General features: G+C 44.1%; 1 protein-coding gene across 6 annotated transcripts in view; it reads left to right on the top strand.

The window, feature by feature from the left end:
• ANKRD44 (ankyrin repeat domain 44) overlaps nt 1–23,937 on the top strand; it is a 307,451-nt gene that overhangs the window by 136,770 nt on the left and 146,744 nt on the right. For 5 of the 6 annotated variants that reach the window (XM_040971917.1, XM_040971918.1, XM_040971920.1 and 2 more), the window contains exon 3: nt 23,197–23,275. In XM_040971917.1, the coding sequence (XP_040827851.1) occupies nt 23,197–23,275 (79 nt within the window). Of the gene's footprint in view, nt 1–17,428; nt 18,626–23,196; nt 23,276–23,937 lie in introns of those variants that run through there. The other variant, XM_040971922.1, reaches the window with a different exon arrangement.

Genomic DNA, 23,937 nt, shown 5'->3' with positions numbered 1-23,937 from the left:
TGTTTGTTCTCCCCATCTTACTGATTCTTCCACTTTCTTATGTTGTAACCTGAAGCCTCAGTAACAATAGCCTGCTTGAATTGCAGAAGTAGTTCCAGTTAATCTGCCTCCTTAGTCCTCCCAAACAGTCTGGAACCGCTGCTTACTGTATTAACACCTTTGGTCATCCGTGACTGTAACTGCTTAGCACAGTGCCTGAAGTTTAGATCTGAGTCTGTAGTATTCAGTTCTGCAAATTCCAAGCCTGCTGGCCCTTACTGTGCTGCTCCTATTACACTCCTCAACACCTTCATCTTTATAGAAATGTCAGATATCTCTCAGCTGTTTAGCCTTGTTCCAGAGGGCTGCTGGCCTTCTGTGCACCAAGCATCTGATTATAATGCAAACAGACCTATTTGCTTTTAGAGAAGCAAATGTTTTTTCTGTTCAACTAGGCTTGTAAAATTTCATTAAGAAGCTAATCATTAGTCCCAATTAAGTAAACACTGAATGTTTGGCATGAATATTTTAATGTCCTGTTTCCAAGCTGGCTCTGCTTTCTCAAGGTTACCGATTGTCAAACCGGGCCTGATCATTTTCCCATCACTTGCACAGTTTGTCAGCCCTGTATGAGGGGTTTACCGCTCACCCCCACCCCATTAAACCGGGAAAGAAAGTCAGGCCTTTCCCAGAGCCCCAGATATGAAGCTGGCGTTCTGATGCCCAGGCAAGGAACTTTCACAGTTTAAATAGTGAAGCTCCCTGTTGCCTAAGACAGACCAAACTCTCCTTGTTTCTCTTTCAACTTGAGATTGCCATCATTTTCTACTCACCCGTATTTGTCTTTACCAACACTTGGTGTTTTAGCAAAGATCAGATTTCTTTTTGTTGTTTATATATGTATGAAGACATACTTAATATTAACATTCATTTTCAAGTATGAGGAAGATCAAAAGATAAAAATGCACAAGGCTTAAAACAGTTGCTGCAAGCGACTCAGAGATGATTAGTGTTGCTGCATAATGCAATGAATTGGGATGTTGTTCTCCAGGGGGGATTCCATAATGACATCATTTTCCAAAATGTGTTCCTATGAGTCCAGAATATGTCTGACATATGTTTAGAGGAGATAAAGGAGATTTTTGAGGTAAAGTAAAATTGTGGAAGCACTTCTGCAAATTTCCCTTTCAGTGATTTTGCAATATGTGTTGCTATGTGAAAGTCACTGAGAATTCCTACATAGAGAGAAATCAATTTTACTGTCTTCAACATAATGTTTCTCAAAATAATTTGGCTTTGAATCTTTTTGTCCCTCCTTTAAAAATATTTTAAGCTCAAAGGTGAGACTCTCCCAGAACCTATGAAGAACACTTTGAGAAATACTCCTGAAGAGTATGTAAGTCTGTGGGATGGCCTATGACCATGATTCTTAATCTCAGGTGTGCGTCGGGGGCAAGGTGGGATGGACTCAAAATACTGGTCTCACTATTTTGAAAGACTCATAATACAGTATTTAGAAAGATTCAGCAGGCCTTGAAGTTTTGAGTATGCATTGACAAAACTGATGCTGTTGGGCAGTGATGACGTTTTGAGAACCACTGGTTGATGGTTAGACTGGAAGGAAAATAGAAATGAGGTCGGGCCTGGCGCGATAGTGTAGTGGTTAAAGTCCTTGCCTTGCACGCCCGGGATCCCATATGGTCGTGGTCCTGTTTCTCATCCAGCTCCCTGCTTGTGGCCTGGGAAGGCAGTCGAGGACAGCCCAAAGTCTTGGGACCCTGCACCTCTGTGGGAGACCAGGAAGAAGTTCCTGGCTCCTGGCTTCAGATTGGCTCAAATCCAGCCATTGTGGACACTTGGGGAGTGAACTATTGGACGGAAGATCTTCCTCTCTGTCTCTTCTCATCTCTGTACATCCACCTTTCAATAAAAATAAATAAATCTTTAAAAAAAAATAGAAGTGGGGTACCTTAGACTTCTGCCACACAGTGTGCAAGTTTGGGCACTCATTTGACATAGTCTGATGGCATCTGCTATTTGCCAATGCTAGAGATTGAGGATGTGTTCCTGGAGGACTGACACCTGGCCTTTGCATTTGGGAACTCACAGGCTAATGGAGAGGCAGTCGGTAAGGACGGAAAGGAAATGAATTAATAGAAATGAAAAAAGCCTAAGAGGCTGCTACCAAGAAAGCCATTAGTGTACTGTCTTACTCAACCAAAAGCCATCAGAAAAGATGTCCCCGAGATGACGGTCAAGTGTAAGATTGGGGGCCATGGAGAGATGGAAGGAGTGCTTCAGGTTGGATAGAGGCATGAGCAAAGGCTCGCAGTGGTGGTGGGTGGGCTGGGGAGAATGGAAAGAAGGTCAGTGTGGTTGGAGGAGAGTGAGAGAGAAAGTGGAAGAAAAGGATGTTAGAAAGGGAACAAGGAAGGGTGGGGTCATCAGAGCTGGGTTTCATTGAGGGGCAGAAGGGTCTAGTGAGGAATTTAGAAAGTTACACTGGGTATTGTGTGCAGAAAAGATTGTGAGGGGGAGGAGTAGGAGCTGGGAGAGCAGGGAGAGGCTATAGCTGCAGCCAGAGAAGAAGTGATGTGCTGGAGGAGGGTGGGAGCAGTGGCCCAGTGCACAGAGCATGAGCTCTGCAGAGCGCTTCTCCTTGGCTCGCTTACATGTGCTGGAGGTGGGGAGAAGCAGATTGCTTCCAGGTACATGGCTCGAGAACTGGTGATGTGCAGACTGTGAGGATCAAGGAAGATCCGAGTGTGACTGCTGACAATTGCTGCACCGAACAGTAGAGACAGAGAAGAAGGAGACTTGGAGGAGATGCCATGTAATGGCATCATGAGGCAGTTCATTTCTGAGAGGAGATAGAACTAAAGAGCGGCCTCCTGGGGGACAGAGAGGTGACCATTGCCACCACTATTCTGTAAGAATAGGAAATGGTTGTTTGGTGGTACACAAAGGAACTGCTGATGGGGCTTAATAAATATGCTTGGTGTTAAGAGGGGTCCTTATTTATTGTATATCATTGGCTAACTGCCTACTTGTCCTCATCTGGGAAATCAGCAATGTCCATTTGACGCCAAACATAATGCTCGCTTTCTTCACTAATTCAGAGAGTACTTCACAACTCCTCAGACTATTATTATTGCTGGAATAAATTACCCCACATTATACTAGTGTAAAAATAGCCACTTTGTTACGCTGATGGCTTATGGGTTAGGAATTCATGCAGGAAGTGATGGAGTTGCTTTTCTCTAGTCCCCTGATGTCTGGACTTGACTGGAAAGATTTGTGGAGAAGACTTTGGCATATGGGGGCTGGAATCAGCTGGAAGTGATCTGGTGGCTGGTGCTGGTTGTTGGTCTGAGTACCTGTTTGTGGCCTCCCCGTGTTGCCTAGCTTCCTTCTAGCTGCAGGGCAGCTGAACTTCTGACATGGAAGCTCATGACACTGTGAGTCATCCTTGCAAAGAGTTTAACTCTCTGTAGGAACAGGTAGTCACATTCATAGTCTACTTAATAGGATGCCAGATGAGAAGAGATTGCCACATGATGATCTGGCTCTTGGGACAGAAAGAGTCTGGTGGAACTGGATCTTTTGCATTAAATCAGATGACAAAGATTGCAGTCTCATTTTCACTATAAGCCTGGCTTGTGATTAGCAAGTAATTTTTCCAGATCCGTCCACTTGCTCAGTCCTGATGACCAAGAACGGTTTATGCTTATCAGATAATTAGAGGACACATAAGAACAGGCTTGAGTTATTTAAAATCATCACCTAGATGCAGATTTCTCAAGACCCCTGCTATTAGTTACATTCTGGTGGGTTTTGTCTCTATAGCAACAATGCATAGTATATACTTTAAGTTTAGAAATTATTTATTAATTTAAATATTTATTTATTTAGGTGTGGATTTTGAGGACTGGAAGATACTAGTCTGAGTTAAATAGACCCACCCTAAGATAAGAGCCTTCGCCTGGGCTTGGCACAAAGGCTCAGTGGCCAAATCCTCACCTTGCAAGAGCTGGGATTCTGTGTGGGTGTCTATTTGTGTCCCAGCTGCTGTACTTCCCATCCAGCTTCCTGCTTGTGGCCTGGGATGATCCAAAGCTTTGGGACCCTGCACCTGTATGGGAGACCCGGAAGAAGCTCCTGGCTTCAGATCAGCTTAGCTCTAGCTCTTGCAGCCACTTGGGGAGTGAACCAGTGGATGGAAGATCTTTCTCTCTGTCTTGTCTTTTCTCTGCAAATTTACCTTTCCAATAAAAAACAATCTTTAAAAAAAAAAAAGATCTGGGATGCTACATGGTAGCCTAGTGGCTAAAGTCCTTACCTTGTATGCCGGAATCCCATATGGGCACTGATTGGTGTCTTGGCTGCTGCACTTCCCCTTGAGCTCCCTGCTTGTGGCATGGGAACATAGTCGGGGACAGACCAAAGCCTTGGGATCTTGCACCCCCAGAAGAAGGTCTGGCTCCTGACCTTGGAAGGGCACAGTTCTGGCCATTGTGGCCACTTGGGAAGTGAACCAGTGAATGGAAGATCTGTCTCTCTGTCTTCCCTTCTCACTGTAAATCTGACTTTCTAAATCAATCTTTCTTTCTTTCTTTCTTTTTTTCTCTTTCTTTCTTTCTTTCTTTCTTTCTTTCTTTCTTTCTTTCTTTCTTTCTTTCTTTCTTTCTTTCCTTTCTTCCTTCCTTCCTTCCTTCCTTCTTTTCTTTTCTTTTTCTTCTTGTCTTTTCTTTTTTCTTTCTTTTCCTATTATTCTTATTCTTATTCTTATTCTTATTCTTATTCTTATTCTTATTCTTATTCTTAGGCTAAGGTGGTTCATTTACCAGAGGGAAGTGAGATTGTTGGTTTCCAGCGAAGAACATACAATGATTTATTCGCTGGGAGCCATCAGCATCTGCTTCGTCTCTTTTCTCCACAAAGATTTTAGAAAGCTTATTTATTTGAAGACAGAGTGATATATATGCACACACAAAGATATCTTCTACTTACTGGTTTACTACCCAAAAGACTGCAACAGCCAGTGTAGGTCAGGGTGAAGACATGAGCTGGGAACTCCATCTGAGTCTCAAGATCCACACCTAAATAAAAAAAAAAATAGATAGAAAACCCACACCTAAATAGATAGATAGATAGACAGACAAACAGGCAGACAGACTTGCACTGTGATGCAGCCAGGTGGCTGTACCAGGCTTCTTGAGTTTTCCAGACCCCAGAATTTGTTGACAACTAAGCCTCTTTTCATGATTAAATATGCAAATTCATGCATTTGATTATAGCAACATGAAATAGATAAGAAACTATCTTAAGCCCTAATGGGGCAAGAATGTTGGCCTTTCATCTTTGTGTCAGTGGAGCATGTTGCAAAATTGCTTCTGAAAGGCACCTGTTAAGTTCATGGCATTTTTCTATGCAGCTGAGCTTGTCTGGGTTGCAGTTTGTTTGGTTCAAACTGCATTGCTTCTGGTCAGAAGCATAAATGTACTAAGAAAGTAAAGGTTCTGCTTTCCTGCTGGATGTACAAGCTTTCAGAGTCTAGGAGGCCGTCCAGGGTGTAGGAAAGGCGTTAAGGGAGTGATGAGGCTCTGTTGAAGGACCATTCATGCCCCAGTCAACACATCCAAATTCAGCTGTTTAAAAATTCTGGAATAGCCTATCAGAAGGTCTGTAAGCATATTCAGGGCTCCAGCAGAGATTAAAACAGGAGTTTTGAAATCACAAATACATGTTTGTTGCCTCTACTACTGCCTGAACTAAAGGATAAGAACCGTGTCATTCCTTTGTTTTTCTCCTCCTGCAAAAATTATTAGAAAACCCTTCTGGGCATTTTGTAAAGTAAGGTATTACCAACTTGTCATTGTGAATGTATCCTCTAGAAGTCCAGCTTTAACAACCTCTTCATTTAGACTGATGTTCGCTGTTGCTATGAAACGTTTTTTTCCCCACTGTGTAAGTCTTTTGGGTGAATGTTCCTGGGGCCATGTATACCAGCAAGGTATCTCAGCAGGAACCTTTCCCACAAGTTGTGTTTATGGTGTATGCTCCCAGCAGTTGGCTAATTTGTCCATTGTGCTGTAGACACAGAGCCGGTTGGTCTCCTGGTTATTAGTCTCCTTTCCCTGCTGCTCCCAGGGACCAAGAGGTGTCTGAGTCAGTGCTCACTCTAACCTGTCACCCAGGTCATTACAAGTGGCTGTGGAAGTGATTAGGTTTTTTTGTTGTTGTTAAAGATATAAGTCTGTGTGCTCAGTTCTTCTGCAGGTGGTGCCACCACAGCATCTGGCACGGTTTCATTGTGTTCCCTGGTCCTGAATGTCTCTGGCCGTGTGACCTACCACTGAGGATGCTGTCCTGGAGCTGGGAGGTTGTTTTCCTCTTCCAATTTGGATGGTACCTTCTTGACGACCACAGAACACTGGGTCTTAGAACTATGTGACACTAGGGGGATGTCTCCTTATCCTTCTGCATCTTGGTCTCCATCTCATCTTCTCTCCCTGTTTGTTTACACCCACCAGCCAGAAGGCGCATGCTAGGGAAAGAAAAAGAATGTGGATTAAAACTTAATGGGAACTGTGTCAAGTGCTTTATAAGCATGATTTCATTTCATCTCACAAATCCTCAAGACGCAGGCACTTTTATTATCCTGGTGTCTTGGAGGGCCCAGTGACTTGGCCAAGGTCATAAGGCTCTGTGTGGCAGGGCCAGAGTTTGGACCTGAACCTTTTAATCTCCATATCCTAGGGGGATGTACTGTGGCTGCCACCCGAGGCAGAAGAAACTGAATGCAAATAGAGTTCAGGGAATGCAGAGGAAGAAGCTAGGAAGGTGTGAGGAGCTGAGGATGGGCCTCTAAAAGAGACTGTGGTAGGGGTAGAGAAAGTGAGGAGAAGGTGCTTTTGTTGAGAAGTGGGTCTGACTGAGCCAAAGTGTACTGACACAGAAAGCCAAGTGTCCTGGGGTGCAGTTGGGGGCTGGGAGACGGTGTCTTCTGGCAGGATGGAGGGAAGAGCCCGGAATTCTCTTGCAGGAAGAAGATGGTGGTCTCTGTATGGGAAGGGGGCCGCTCACTGTGTGCTCCTGGGCCAGCATCGTGGCAATGTTCTGGCTCCATTTTCTCACCAAAGACCCAGTGCTGTGTGGGAAGGGCTCCACTGAAGCTGCTCTTCTGCAAAAACGCATGATCAGACCCAGTGCAGTAGCCTAGTGACTAAAGTCCTCGCCTTGAATGTGCTAGGATCCCATATGGGCACTGATTCGTGTCCTGGCTGCTACCTTCCCATCCAGCTCCCTGTTTGTGGCCTGGGAAAGCAGTCGAGGATGGCCCAAAGCTTGGGACCCTGCACCTGTGTGGGAGACCCGGCAGAGGCTCCTAGCTTCAGATGGGCTCAGCTCTGGCTGCTGTGGTCACTTGGGGAGGGAATCAGCGGATGTAAGATCACTCTCTGTTTCTCCTTCTCTCTGTAAATCTGCTTTTCCAGTAAAAATAAATAAATCAGAAAAAAAAGTGCATGACCTTCTATGCCTCACAATGAAGAGAAGGGGGGATGGATGGCTTCCCCCAGAGGAAAAAGGCATCCTGTGCCTAGGAACGCCAGGAGCCCCCTAGCTGCTCTGCCGCCCCTGCCGCTTCAGCCCATACCCTGACCTTACACTCCTAGACTGGGGTCAGGAGCAGCTGCTGTGACAGCCAGGGAGCCCCAGTGTCTGAAACTGGGCCACCAGCGACTGGGGGAATGTAGGAAGACCCCATGCAGCCAGGGTGGAAATGCTGCAGCTTCTGGCACTCCTGGCAGGTGGGGCTACTTGCCCATCTCAGCTGCTTTGGGAAAGCGATTCCTTCCCTTGGAAAAACTCTGGAGGGATTGAAGAGTGAGGACCCTATCATGACCCTGCTTCCTTTACTCTTGACCTTTGCAAAGCACTGGGTGTGACCAGCACCACAGTGTTTCTAGCACACTTTCCCCGTGAGAAGCAGCAACCCTCCCCAGCCCCAGGCCTGCAGCAGCCTGTTCCTACTGATGATCAGCCCTTGCTGTCTACTGCCAAAGACTCTCTTCCAACCCTGAGATTTTCTGTGCTTGGAAACATTCCAAACGGGTAGTTGCATTCCAGTGAGAACCTCTAATCATTTCACACACATGTTGAGGCTGGCCAGAGACTAATGTTCCACATTAAACACGCATGCTGCAACAACAACAACAACAACTCCTAATCAACAACAACAACAGCTCCTTAGTGTTGGTTCCCTAATTCAAGAAACCACTGGGATTCCAGAAACTGGCATTTGTGAACAGCTGTGGACCTTAAATGTGATTCTCCAGGTCTTAGCTATTGGTGAGGACTCACAGAAACCAGAGCAACCCAACAAGCAGTCTGCATGTGGAGTGCGGAGGAGCCCCTAGACTCTTGTCACCTCTTCTTATCCAATTTCAAGGTGAGAAGTGGGCGACAGCCACTAGCCACCTTGGTGTCTTCTCCATCCTTTTGGCCTGCCAGTTTTCGATTACCCTGTGAAGCCTGCAGTCCCTGCACCCCATCATCCCCCGCTTGTGGGCAGGCCTTTGTCTTGTTGGAGTGTACACCTTGATAAAGAGCCTGAGATGAATCAGAGCTTTGCTCCCAGTGCTGGTGTTTTGGCCTGGTAAGGATGATGCCCGGTAGCCCACCGCAGAGCGCCTGGGTTTCCTGACTCCAGCGTCTTACCAGTGCAGCCGCTAGGAGGCAGCAGTGAGGGCTCGAGTGGCTGGGCTCCTGCCACCTGCATGTGAGACTGACTGACGGAGTTCTTGGTGCTTCAGGCTGTTGTGAACCAACAGATGAGAGCTAGTGTGCACTCTGTCTCTTCCTTTCTCCCTCCTCTCCCTTTCGTTCCTCTCTGGTTCCTCCCTCCCCCTCCCTTCTCTCCCTCTGTCTGTGTCAGTCTCTCTGCCTCCCAGATAAATAAATCCGTAAACCTCAAAGCTCACGTCACTCTGCTTTATTCCTCCAGCACACATATTGAGCACTGGTTGTATGTCAGATGTGATGAGTGAAACCCTGCCTCCTGTATCACAGCCCAATAAGAGGGAAGCAGAAAAAGCAGGGCAGGTACAGATGCGAAGGAGCCATCCCACAAGCCTAGAGTGTGTAAGAATGAGGGGAGGGATATGACTGGGAAATCAGAAGGGGTTTTACAAGAAAGGACACTTGAGCTGAGTGTGAAAAGACTTGTAAATGACCTCCAAGTTTGGAATCAGGGACTCCCTGTTTTATGGCTTTAAAACAGAACATTGTCCTTAGATTAATTTCATACGCTCCTACTTCTTCAGAGGCAGTTGTTTTGAGCTGAGTGTCTCATGGCTTCACACTTCCACATTTCCATCGATTTGAAACTCATTTTAAAAAAGATTTATTGGAAAGGTAGAATTACAGAGAGATGGAGAAAGATATTCCATGTGCTGATTCACTCTCCAAATGACTTCAACTGCCAGGACTGGGCCAGATTTAAGCCAGGAGCCAGGAGCTTCTTATGGCTCTCCTTTGTGGGCTCAGAGGCCCAAGCACTTAGGCTGTCTTCTGCTGCCTGCCCAGGTGCATTAGCATAATTGAAAGTAGAGCAGCTGGCACTTATCAGTGCCTATATGGCTGTGCCACAGTGCCAGTCCTTGACGCCCACTGGTTTTGGTGGGTAGAAGATGAAAGGAGTTCATTGGTCCATTTCCTGTTCTCACAGAAAACGTGGGACTGAGTAATTTATAACATGGATTTATTTATTTTGGCTTACCATTACGGGAGCTGGGAAGTCCAAGGTGAGGTGACCACGTCTGGTGAGGGCTGTGTGCCACTTCCACTGCTGGCAGGGAGGAGAGAAGTGGGGCATGGCACACCTGAGGGAGAGGACAGGAGTGGTGGCCTTGCTGGTTACATGTTGCCCTCCTGGGAACCCATCCAGTGCTCTGCAAATGAGCACTCACAACTTGGGGTCTTCTCTTGATAATCTGCCTGCTGAGGGCATAGAGAAGGCAGGAGTGGAGGTCCACAAACTTCTTAAATGCCTGCATGGTCAGCCTCAGGCCGCAGGAGTATGACATCCCAGTGGAGGGATGGAACACACCTAGGTATTTGGATGGTTTGCTTGCATCCAGGTGTCCTCTTCTTTCTACCTGACTTGTGGTATTTATGAAAGTTAGACTTTTAATTTGGTGTATCGCGTCTTGTATACCATATGTATTTCTGAAAGTGGTTTATGTATTAAATTACGCAAATTGATTGTTTTTTTCAGCAAATAATAAAATAGTGACTGAAAAAAAGAATCAAGGGCTCAATCAGATCAGGATCTTGGGGTATCACCTCTTGGCTGCCAGAGCTTTGAGATCTGCTGGGCCCCCTCTGGGCTCTCTTATCTCAAGCTGTCCAGCATGTCCATCTTCTAGCTCACACCTGTTGTGGTCTCATGGTTTGAAGAAACCGCTCTTTGCATCACCTACCTCTGTCTACCTACCTCATGGCCATTGATGTGCTTCGTGTTTCTTAGAAGATTCTAGAAGAAATGTGTCCCTGTTAGGGATCTTTGTGGCAAATGCTTTAGCCCATGATATGTTCTGGTATGTGATGATCCCTTCCTTATATTCCTCATGTCAGTATTTATCTTGGATCACTTGTCACCTTGACCCCTGAGATGATATACTTAACTGTAACTATTCTAACATGCTTTGTCTTCTCATCCTAAAAGTGACAAGATGCTTCGGCGTCCACTGCCTGAATGCCACAAAGGCAACAGCATGGTCATGCCTTCTGAGTCCTTTGTTGCTTGGGGTCTGTATTTCCTTTTACTATGAATCTGATGAGCTCTGAAATAGTTCGAGTGTTTCTACTCAAAATTTGTATGTTAGATCTGTCTGTGCGGCTCTGGTAGACAGTGGGGTCTAGTGAGACATGTTGGCGCCATGGGTACAGAGCTCTGAGCAGTGGATTATAGCTGACTGGTGAAGAGTATTGCTTGAACTTTACAATCCATTTTATAAGCTGATTTTTAAGAGAGATTTGTTGATTTGGGCAAAAATGCAGAACAACCTCAAAACCTAGAAATACTGGAAAGAAAAGAGCGAAAGTTGAAAGTTGAGGTGGGCAGAGTGTACAAAATATGTATAGATGATGACTATTTACTATCATAAAATGTAAGGACATAAGTCTGTTAATAAAATTGGCTGCACTTATGCATACCAATAACTATAGATCATCATGGCACCATTTTCAGGTGAAAGAACTGTAAGCAAAGGTAAAGGTGCAAAATTCAGTCATAACTGCACGAACCTGACTTCAGTGCATTCTGTACTCCTGGGGTAATTTTGAAACCACCTCTTGTTGCTATCTGCAGGTAGCAGATTTTTCAGTTGGGGTTGGGGTAGGGTCAACACCACCGAACCCCTTTCTGTAAAGACATGAGTGAAATAAAGGAAGACAAATACAAGGTCCAACTCCAGGGTTTATGGTAAGGTCGGGAGGAGGGGCACTTCCCTATTTATGTTAGAGACTCAGCTTCTTACGTTGAGCAACACAGTTTGTAATGGCCAGGTGTAAGACACATTGCCCACTACCTGGGAGCGAGGAGGTGAACAGCTCTCTGCCGTTGGCTGGCTTTACATAGAGCCAGCTCTTCTGACTGCTAACACATATCATTTCTTAGCAGTAAAATTGTTTTCCCAGGAACTACTTTGTTTTTCCTTCTTGTTTTCCTCTTTGTCATCAAGGGGAACTGGGTGCAAAAAAAGACCAGTCATAAAGATGTTAATAATACTAGTAGCAGGATGACTTATCTTTTTTGAACATGTTTGTGCCTGAAAGAAAAATGATGGTAATGTTTTCATTATACAGAAAGGAAAAACAAGTCTTGGAGATGTTCATTGATTTGTCCCCATTATCCAGCTGGTAAGTGGCCGAGGAGGGAATCAGGGTGAGGCCGTTCTGACTCCAGAGACTGCTCATTCTAACAGAGGTGCTTGAGTGGGTGTGTGGGCACACATGCGTGGGCACATGCCTCCCGACAGAGAAGATCAGAGCAGGGCCGAAGACCTCTGAAATATGTGAAGTGCACGGGATTAGGCTCTTCTTGGGATGTGTAGTGGGTGGATAATGCCTGATACAGATGGCTTGAGAGAGCACAGAGAATGTGAAATCAGGAAGCCCAGACTCCCTAAATATTGTTGTGCGGCATTCGGGTCACTTCAGGCTCAGAGTCCGCTTCATTTCTGTCTTCTAAAAAGGGGGCACCAATACCTACTTGACCAGAATCTCTAGATGTTCTTAATGGAATGAAGTAGTGGCTGATGGTGCTCAGGCAGAACGCATTGCAGTTTTATTTTTTTCTGATCACAAAGATCATGTTTTGTCATTGTAAAGAAACATACACATTTCAATTATTAAAAAACAAACGTAAGATCATGAAGACTTTGGACAGGAAGTAATGTCCAGTGCTTTACTGTTCATTATGTAATTACTTAAAATTAGCTCTTGTTAGATCAGTTTTGTGTTTGCATTTTTAATAGAAAAGCCTTACTTAAAACACTTTATTTGCTTGTTTCTAAACTGCAAGTCTGGAAACACAGTTAAATAAAGAAGAAATGGAAGAGTATAAAATTATTCACCCAAAGGTAATCTTTATTAACATCTTGGTGTGTTGTGCCCATCTGATATCTTAGCTCCAGATAACTGCATCGTTGATTTTTATTATCAATTATATGACACATAAACTGTTTATGAAATACACACCTGCAGGGGAAAACCATCTCATAAAGAGATACTGATTGTTTCAGTTAAAATGATTTTCCCTTGACCAGAGAAACAGTTTTATAGGTTTTGCTTTTAAATTAAGCAGAGAGGGAGAGGGAGAGACAGAGAGAAAGAGGGAGCAAGGAAGAGGGGGAGCGAAGGGGGTGGGGAGAGAGAGGGAGAAAGGGAGACAGAGAGAGAGGGAGGGAGGGAGAGAGAGAGATGCCAGGCAGTAAACATTACATCCAGAGTGAACGGCTGCAAACGCTCTCTCTCCTGGCACACTGTTTCTTTCACTGTCAGTTCTTTTCCAACACCACCTAGGAGTGTATTTGCTCCTTTGAATGAGTGTGTCTAATCTGTACTATTCTTCTGCAATAGAAAACCCACCACATAGAGTTGAGGAAGCAGCTCTGGTTCAGGTTCCATGGTGCCTGGTACCCTTCCTTGTTCTGGGTCTTAGTGTAGTGCCTCACATCCAGTGGGGCACAAGAACCAAGTCTCTACCAGGGTACTTCAAATATGACATGGAAAATGGAACTTCACTTCCTTCTTAATTCTGCTTTTATGGGGAACTTTATGAGGAACCCAAGTTGTGTGAGTAAAGATTCTTACCATTGGTATTAAGAACTGTGTGACCTTGAACCAGTCATTTGAACTCCTGGATTATCTCTAATGTCCTTCCAGCTCCAGCAGCTTATCATTCTGAGTTTCCTCCTTGAATTTTTGATTATGTTGCTGTGTGGCTCTTTACCTGATATGACACATTTTCATCATTGCCAGCCCCTTCTAAGTGTGAAAATCAGCAGCCACCTTTTCTTTAGCCTTTCATATAGGAGATACACTTCGGCTGACTGAGTGATTCTCTGGGTTATTTTCCTCTTGTGAGGCATGCATACTTGTTGAATGACCTGATTAATGAGTTGTTGAAAGGAGACAGTGAGCCTATAGTGGGGCCCTGACCAACACGAGGTTTCTGGATTCATTGGACAGTGCAGTAGAATCAAGAACATTTCTGAGCTGACAGCTTTCTTATATGCTTAACAGTAAAACATTCCTGCTGTGAGTACAAGAAGTAGAGTTTGTTCACGAAATATGATTTACAAATGCATTGAGTGTAAAGGCAGTGCTACTTAATAAGCTTGAGTGTTGCACAGGGCAGCCGTGACCTTGACTAGCCTTTAGACAGAGTGGGAAGGTAGCCCTTCAAAGGCCGCCTGGGGTTGTTTTTGCAGAGTGGATGTGTGGAGGTGAGTGCTCCACTGGCCATGAAGCATCAGCATCTTGATCTGTTCCCATTCTGCAGGACCAAAAGACTAGAACTCTTTCCTGTGGCTGGGTCTACTGGCTCTTCAGGAGTATTCCTGCCTGAATGACTTCAGGGCATTACAAAGAGTTGGTTTTTCATCTGCTTTCCCAGGCATAGAGAAGTTTCTAGACACTGTGGCATGATTCCCAAGGTCCTGTGTTAATCTTGTGCTGATGTGTTGTAGTGCACCTGCAGGTCAGATGCAAGCCATCTGCCTTCTCAGTTACACTTCATTTTCTAGGCTACTTTCTACATCCGTACTCAGTATACATTTGTCAGAGGTTTTGTTTAGGATTAAAACATCGTCCAAAGGATTTTAAACGGAAATCTTGCTTGTGCCTATTTTTAGAACATGTAGATTTTCATCTAACAGACCATTCTTTTGTAAGAACTTCACTTTTGTGTCTGCACCTGTACAGGACAAAACATGAGTTGCTTTCAAATTAACTCCTTAATGGTTGATTACATTTTGCATTTCTTTTTTTTCTCCTCGTTAACAGAGTTTATCTTGTGGTCAGGTGTATTTTTTTTTACTTAAACAGACCCTTTGTCAGGGTGGGCAGTTGACTTAGAGATTAGAACTACTGTACCCTGCATTGGTGCCTGAGTTTGATACCCAGCACCAGCTCCTGACTTCAGCTTCCTGCTAGTGAACATCCTGAAAGGTGACTTACTCATATTGGGAGACCCATCTTGAATTCTGGCTCCCAGCCTCAGGTGTTGAGGCATCTGGAGAATAAACCAGTGCAGGGGCACTCTGTTTCTCAAATAAACAAATTGGGAAAAAGCTTTTAAAAAAATTTACATTACATAAGCAAGAGAGTATGTTTTATTTCCCTAGTTATCTATTTTAAAAACTGTTTTATTGAAATGCAGTTGACAGGCAAGAAATTACATGTATTCATTTTTAAATGTTTTTCACAAGATATTACTAGCCCTTTTCGTTTTTTTAAAGATTTTTTTTTTTTTATTATTATCTGAAGGTCATAGCCAGAGAGAGGCAGGCAGAGGTTCTACATCTGCTGGCTTACTCCAAAATGGCCACGATGACAGGAGCTGGGCTGGTGTGAAGTCAGAAGCCCATTCAAATGAAAGGGTTGAAATTCCAGCAGAGTGCTGATTGAATGCCAGTGTGTGTCCGTGGACACGTGTGGAGGCCTTTGAGTGATAGAAGATTCCAGGGAAATAATCCAATTCCAGAAATAATGTGTCCCCAAAGCATGAACAAGAGCTGTGCAAGTCTTAATTTTTCTCTTATGGTGACTTGGAGATGGCATCTAGTCATCTCTGTTGTTAGTGAAAGCATAATTTAACTTTCTATTGAAATGGAATCAAACAGTATGAACTATTGCACAAGAAAAAGACCGATAATGGGGTTTAATAGTAGATAAATATATGTCTTGACTGTTCGCAGTTGAAAAAAGACAATAACAAATAAGCAAACGACTAACAAACAACCCAGGACAAGCCAAGCCAGGCATTATGTATTGGCAGTAGCATCAAATATTTGCCACCATGTTCAGAAAGAGAACACTTATTTGGTGAGAATGTAAGTTAGTAAGACCACTTTTGAAAGGTTTTAAGCGGCACCTAATACAACTGAATGCACGTGTCCGCTAAGATCCAGCAGTTCCTTCCTTATGATCTATGGAGATGTACACATGCAAGGAGGCCTCTACAAAGATGCGCACTGCAGCATCACTTGGAAGGTGAGGAAATGAAAACAACTTGACCTTTGCCCTGTGTTCATCTTCTCCTCCTCCCTTTCATATATATACGTTTATACACACTTACATCGTGTCACCTTCCAAACCTTTTGTATTTCTGAACCATGGCACCATGGCATTTTACCCTTTCTTAAAGGCATTGAAAAAAAAAGCTCTGAAGCAGATGTGGAAGAGTGTTAAAACATTGGATGATGCTGATGGGCACATAGAGATCTACTTTCTGAACTTTTGTGTACTTAAGGAATATAAAAAATGGGAAGTAAACATGAAAAGCTTAAAAAGAAATATGGCATGATACTCTCCTTTGCATTCCTTTCCTCTTTTTAGATATTTATTTGAGAGAAAGACACATGCACACATGCAGAGTAGAGAGGAAATGCTCCCAGTTCCTGATTTGGCTTGGGCAGGGTTGGGGCTAGAACCAGGAATACAACCCAGATCTCCCTGTGGGTGTCAGGAGCCCAGTAACTTGAGCCATCACTGTTGCCTCCCAGGCTCCCCTTTGTCAAGAAGCTGGAATTGGAGTTGGAGCTGGGGCTCAAACCCAAGCCCTTTGGTATGGGATATGGCATCCTACACACCAGCTTCTCTTCTCTTTTTACAGCCTTCTAGCTCCTTCCCTTAAGCCCAAGCATCCCGTATAATTTAGATCTATCACATGTTTTAGGCTCTCTTCCTCACATGGTTTGAAATGTCTCCAAGGAATCTGTTCTGAGTTTTTGCATACATGCCCTTGCCTTTAGTGACCCATGTTCAGTGCCACATCCTGCTTGTTGGGCTCATGGTGTCAGTTATTTCCCAGCTCCATGGATTGTAATAGGAGTTTGATTGACAGTGGGAGCTTCTGTGTTTGCTAGGCTGGTTCTACTGTTACACCATGTCTCTGTCTCAGTATGTCAGATATTCAGATTGGGAGGAGTATTTGTTTGGGTGTATGGTAGGTAGAGTGCCAATTAGATCATGCACTTCTAGCCAAGAATTCCCAAAGCATGTCGTAGTTAACAGTTTTTAGTCCCCCAGAAAATGGAGTAGGGTGTCTGCTCCTTCTGCCTGTCTCGCTGCCAAAATGGTCTGTCTGCTTGTGTCAGACTCACTTTGTGTGTACATACTTCAAGTTCCCTATTTTTTTTTTCATCTGCCTCTTTTTGGTAAACAGAAGACTCAGAAACTTCCGCTGCCCGGTCTCTCTATGACAAAGTGCAAATTTAGCACAGACCCGAGCCAGCTGTGTATATATAGATATGGTTCTTCATACAAAGGAAGGGTTTGCCTGCCTGTCTTCTGGAAAAGCCTGGGTCTTTGCACTTCTCATACTTCTGAATCTGTTTTCAGAAAGACTATTTGGAATTGGAGGTGATGGGTGAAGGAAAAAGATCTCCCTCTTTGTGCTGCTTGGAGTAGCTTTAAAAATGAGGCAGATGAGTCCATTTCTGGTGTGTGTTCATCTTACTGTGGATGGTTTTGAGTTCTTTACTCTCCTGGCATTCATGGCAGTTATAAAGACCTGTGTGCCATTTCATCAAGCTTTTGATCATCACAGATCTAGGACAAAACTCAAGACCAGATACAAATACTGCAGGGCCAGAGGCCAGCCACTGTGCCCGGATGCTTCTTTGGGTCTGGTCCTCTTGGGCCGGCCAAGAGAGTTAGGCTTGAAGCTGCCAGCCAGGTTCTGTGATTGGCCTAGAGGTCTGGGCCAGGGCTTCCAAGGCTCGCAGATAAGCTGGAACTCCTAAGGCTTCCACGGAGTGTTTGTTTCTCAATTCAGAGATATTTGTTCTTGTCAGTTGACTTCCTGCCCAGGCCAGGGCAGAATTGGGTGGGGTTGGGGAAGTATTCACTAAGACATTCACTTCATGTCACTGGTAGTTTTCACAGCCATTTAATACCTTAAGTGTCATGATTTCCCACTTCTCTGTTCTTGTTTTCATCCTGATGTTCTAAATTTGGAAACTGATGTATCAACTACAAATTTAAGGTGAGAGGACTGGATATTTCCTATTTGGGAACTCCAGTATCTCCTCAGAGTTAGGCATATTCATAGCGTGCTCATCTAATAATTTCTAAGTCTATACTTACAGAGTATGGCTCAGTGGTTTTAATGCATGTCCCAATGTCACTGTCATTTTCCTTTCTCCTTTCCTTTTTTTTGTAACTTTGGATGGTTTCTAGAGTCATGTATTGGCACTACTTTGCATCAACTTCCTTCATAGTTCTTACCCCATATTTTCTATTTTTTTTTAAAGTAGTGTTTTGTTTTTCCCTTAGGCTCTGCCATTTGTGTCTTAAGGTATTTCAAACATTAAGCTGAATCTCCATCAGATTCTTCTGTTATCTCAAGCCCTTGCTGACTGATGCATCTGCTGATGCCTGCTGATGGTCAATTGTTTCCACATGGGTCTTGTGGTTTAGTTTGAGTTCCTCTTCTGTGGAGATGTAATCTGTGGATGTCCCAGGTTGCCTGAATTGAGGGCATGGCTCTTTAGCTGGGTTTTATCTCTTCCTCTCTGTACCTTGAGTATCATTGGTCAAGAACCAACTTTTATGCCTATAATCAGCATGGAAGTTCCTAGACTGTGTGGGTATTGTGACTTCTAAACCCTAAACCTCAGAGGGCAAACTCTGGGCATGATCCAGGCGGACATCTTTATTTTCCCCTTCCAAGTGTCCAGGCCCTGGCATATCGTTGCCACTTGCCGATGTGTTTGGCTGTTCTTCAAGCCCACCATTTCTCTTCGAGCATCATTCTTCAGGAGCACTAGGAGGGTCTTTGTGTACGTGAAGCCTGAGTGCTGATTCTGTGCCCACCCACCCTCCCCAGCAAGTGCTGACCCCCTGATCCCAGGTATCAGCTTTTCTGCATTGCCGTCTTTGCTTCTCAATTTTACTCTCCATTTCTAACTGCGTGGGTTTCCTTTCCGTGAGTGCTTCTACAAGCATATGGGCTGCATGCATGTTTTTTTTCGTTAGGATTTCTTAGGGATTAAAGTGAAAAGGTGTTTAGGCTATAAAGGCAACTTCGAAGATGATGTTTTGCCTTCATTTTTGTGAAGGAAATTCAGGCTGGGAGCCAGCGCAGCTAATTCTCTGACATCCGTTTCCTGTGTTGGGAAAGTCATACAGCCTGTCCAGGCTCAGGTTCCTGATCTTTTAAACACAGCGAGCAAGACTGCAAAAGCACACAGTTGTAAAAGGTATATTTTCCCTGATAGGGATATTACAGACCTAGTAGTAGGACAGAGAAGAAGGTATTTTGAAAAAAAATAATGAAACCCTCCCTAATGTCAGATAGGCTTAGACCCCTTAGGGCATGCCATTGGACCAGAACTCATCGTTAGTAGTGTTGCTACTTGTTCTTTATTTTCTCCAGGGTTTTATCCTTTCTTCTGTCATTGCACCACTTGCTCCATTAGTTCAGCTGGTGGCAAATGGAGCGACCTTGTACCTCGGCAGGGGATGTACTGTGATCTGAGCAAATTCCACCATAGCGAGCGTGATGACCCATGTGGCTGTGTCACCCACCCCTCCACGCAAGGTTCATGTGTATCCTCAGGTTCCTGCTAGAGAGTCCGTGTCAGCAATCCTGTGCCAAAAGCGGAGTGACCTGTTCTTTCATTTGGGTCTTAATGACACGTGTGAGAGTTTATATCATTTTGCTGCTTCAGGAAAGTAAATGAGTGCAGCCGGATTACAGTTCTTCCATGCAGGACCCTGTTTGTGCTCTTTCTCTGGAAGAAACTTTTTGTCCTTCCTTCCTTCCCCCCTTCCCTTCCTTCCTTCTTTCCCCCTTCCCTCCCTCCCTCCCTCCCTCTCACCCTCCCTCCCCTCCCCCTTTCCTTCCTTTCCTTCCTCCCCCCTTTCCTCCCTTTCCTCCCTCCCCCTCCCTCCCCCTCCCCTCCCCCCTCCCTCCCCCCTTTCTTTCCTTCCTTCCTTCCTTAGACTTATTTATTTGGAAGCTAGTGCTGTGACATAGCAGGCTAAGCCTCTGTCTGAGGTGCCTGCATTCCAAATGGGCACTGGTTCGTGTCCAGGTTGCGCTGCTTCTGATCCAGTTCTCTGCTTAAGCCGGTCTCTTGCCTCTCATTCTCTCTGTAGCTCTGTCTTTCAAATAAAAATATTTATTAAACATTTATTTTCAAATAAGAAAGATTTTTTTAGGATTATGGAGGAAGAAAAGGAGTGATAGAGAAGTCCTGCATCCACTGGTTCACTGCCCAAGTGGCTACAATGGCTATGACTGGGGAAGGCCAAAGCCAGAAACTAGAAATTTCATCCAGGTCTCCCAGGTTCAGAAATATCTTAGGTCATTTTCTGCTTTCACCTGTGCATTTGCAGGCAGCTAGATTAGAAGCAGCCAGAGCTCAGCTGGATGCTGGCACTGAGGGTGGTGGCTTAATCCCTTATGCCACAACGTTGCCCCTGGAAGGGACAGTCCAGCAAATATAATTGGCCGGAAGGTATTGGAAATATCTCAGTAATATTAAGAGGACTATTGGCATCTATAATCAAAAATTTTTATAGTATGATATCATAGAACACCCCCCTTTTTATATTAGAAACTTTGGCTTGAACAAGCTGTGTTATGCAAGGGCCCACGGGTTCAGCACAGACACTTAATCAAAGCCCCACCAGGTCTTCAAGGCAGAGACGGATGTTGGAGGCTTTTATTTGAGGCCAAGTTTTCAAATAGAGCATTGGCTTTGCTTGGGGTCAGATGAGGTCATAACTTGGGTTCAGATAGTCATTGTTTAAATCTCTTAAGCAAGGTTTCATGTGTTTAACCAAACCCTGAATCAGATCCACTTCACAGAAGAACATATAATTACATAAATTGTTTTCCAAAACTCAACAGACATTTCAAATTTGATGCAGTGATGATTCAAAGGGAATATGAGTCTAACATAGAATATGCTTGTAAAACTAAAAATATTAGAAATATTTTATGGAAGTCTGGTCTCATTTAGGTGGTTCATTGCACAAATGAACTCACCTGGTTCTCAAATAAGCAAACGTGTTTTCAAAAGTCAAATGTTTATCTTCAAAGCTGGTGTGTAACTACAATAGGATTGACCCTAGTTGCCTGTCTTACTGAGTTTATTATTTGACAGTTGTGTGGCTTGCCTGATAGCCACTCATCTGTAGTAATTGCCTGCAGTCATCCCAGGCAGCATAAATTTCCAACTAATCCAAAGGCTGCTTTTTATTCATTTAGTGTTTATCCACTTAGTGTTTCATTTGTTCTTTCTTAAATCTGATTTGCCAGACTTTCTACTGGTCTAAAGATCCAATTTTGTCATGTCCCCTGCTTGCCATCTGCTCTAGGAGATAGTGAGTCATTTAAGAGCAATACTCTGAAAGAGGCAGAGGGTTTACCTCATCAGAAAATAGAATGATGTCCTTGGGCTAATCAGGGGCTGTTAGGGTGATTATATAATCAAGTGATAACAGGAATGTGAAAGTCAACACTGAATCCAAGAGTTTCAAGACTAAGATGCCTGTTAGTTTCAATCAAAGTCTTGAAGGCATGATAGACAGGCTTTGGTTACCATTGTCACCAAGTGGTCATGGACGTTTACGGCAGAGGCTGTGAGCATGACCTTGTTCAGGGAGTCAACGTGTGCCTCGTGCCATGTGTGGTGCTGCTGTGAGAACAACGGGGAATAAGACCTGGCTGTTCCTCCATGGGGCTTGAAGGAGGGTGGTATATGTGCACCTGTGCTGTTGGGAATAATGGCTGCGTGTGCACCGCATCCTGGCTCTTGCCTCCTGCCTGACTCACGCTATCTGATTCCTCTTATTGCACTTTTCAGGTGGATATTGCTATCTCTGATTTAAAGATGGAGAGGTTGCATTTTTCCTTGTATGATAACATACTGTTGCACATTAATGAAGTATGTTAAATATCTTGTCAAGGACATTGACTGGTAAAGGTCTGATCTTGGCTCTTATATGTACCCTGATGTCTTAAGGAAATTCTTTTAATTGAAAAGAAAAATTATTCGTTGGGGCTGGTATCATGGTGTAGTAGGCAAAGCCTCTGCTTGTGGCACTGGCACCCAATATGATTACCAGTATGAGTTCCAATTGTCCCACTTCAGATCAAGTTCCCTGCCTCTGTTCTGGGAAGCAGAAGAGGTCCTGGGGCCGCTGTACCCTCGTGGGAGACCCAGGAAATGGAGTTTCATGCTTCTGGCTTTCCATCAGCTCAACTCTGACCACTGTGGCCATTTGAGGTATGAACCAGCAGATGGAAGATATCTGTATCTCCTTTGTCTCTGTAACTCTGCTTTTCAAAAAAAAAATCTTCACAAAAATTATTTTACTTGAAAGGCAGAGTTAGGGTATGGGGGAGACAGATTGATTTCCATCTACTGGTTCTCTCCCTAAATGGCTACAGTGCCAGAGCTGGGCCAGTCCAAAGCCAGGAGCACAGAACTCCATTTGGGTCTCACATAGGAGTGGTACTGGCCCAAGTACTTGGGCCATCTTCTATGTTTTCACAAACACATTAGCCAGAAGAGGGTTGGATGTGGAATAGCTGAGACCTGAACCAGTGGTCATAGGGGATGCAGGCATTTCAGTTGGCAGCTTACTATGGGGCCATAACACAAGCCCCATTAAGGAAATTCTTAATTTGAATCACAATGTTCTCCTCTCAGTTTAAATGTAAACCTCCTTAGAAATGCCATTCCCATTCCATCATTCGTAAATCGCAGTCACTTAATCTCATTAGCCTGCCTTTTTTTTTTTATATCTATTTATTTTTATTGGAAAGGCAGATTTATAAAGAGAAGAGACAGAGGAAGATCTTCCATCTGCTGCTTCACTCCCCAGTGGCTGCAACAGCCAGAGCTGAGCCAACTGAAACCTAGTAGTTAAGAGTGTCCTCAGGGTCTCCCATGCGAATGCAGGGTCCCAAGGCTTTGGGTCATCCTCCACTGCTGTCCCAGGCCACAAGCAGGGAGCTGGGATGGGATGTGGAGCAGCAGGAAAACGAACTGGGATCTTCGTGGATACAGCGCAAGGATTTTGCCACTGTGCTATGATGCTGCTTTAATTATAGCCTTTATCATTATCTTAGAAAGATAGTCAATCCTTGAAAGCTTCGGACTGTGCTATTTAGAAAGTTTTTTTTTTTAACTCTGTGGAAAGTTTGAAAATAAAGTGCATCATCCAGTGCATGATGATCCATCCTTGGCTTGAGCTGATAAACAAGGACCAGGCACAGAGAACAGACTCCATCACCCATAGGCTGGAGGGCTGTGCTCCGAGAAAACGTGTGATTCAAACTCGGGTGAGCAGGTGTATGGCTGTCACGCTCTTCCACAGGTACTAACCTTGGGGTGAGTGACACTGTGTCTGCCAAAGGCACCTCCAGTGCCACTGACCCACTGTGTGTGTTTGACATTGTTTCAGGATTCTGAGAAACGAACCCCTCTTCACGTGGCCGCGTTTCTGGGAGATGCAGAGATCATTGAACTCCTGATTCTGTCAGGTAAGGAGCTGCTGCTCTCCAAGGTTAGCTGCAGATCAAACTGTGTCTGTTGCACCAGTTGAGCAGATTGACTGCTGCATGAATCCGGGCTAAATCCCCTTGTTATGTGCATAGGGGGCTTATCTGATGGGCAGTTTCATCTCTACAGCACAAGAAATTGTTATTGACAAATGGTTTCTTTAATAACTCTTTTGTATTGCTTTGAGTTCTGGCTGTTGACTGTCTTGTGAGGCCTGGCATGGTAGATAAACTCAGTATATTTTTTTTACTTAAAAAAAATCAGTTTAAAGTTTATATGAATTTTGCACATGTGCATACTATATATACATAGTATATATGCATATATGTAAATATACTCAGTGTAGTTTGTGTACACACAGAAGCTGTTATAGGAACATGCAGTATGTTTACTCTTTATGTGTATGCAGTTAATAAGTATGTCTATTGCATATATTCATTTGTGCTGGAAAACTACTAGGTTTAGCTTATGGATGCATAAGTAGATCTGTAATAAAAGTTGTGAAAACCTGGAGGGAAAAGGAGGAAGTATGTCAGCTCTGGCTAGTGGTTACCTCCAGCTAGGCAGGTCCAGGGAGAAAAGTCTTCAGTGAAGGTATGAAAGGGACCACATGAACTCTATGTGAAATATTTTTGTTTTAAGT

The sequence above is a fragment of the Ochotona curzoniae genome, unplaced genomic scaffold (assembly GCF_017591425.1).
Source record: "Ochotona curzoniae isolate NIBS_2020 unplaced genomic scaffold, NIBS_Ocur_1.0 contig_2210, whole genome shotgun sequence".
Taxonomy (NCBI): Eukaryota; Metazoa; Chordata; class Mammalia; order Lagomorpha; family Ochotonidae; genus Ochotona; species Ochotona curzoniae.
This window is presented reverse-complemented; position numbering and strand designations above follow the sequence as displayed.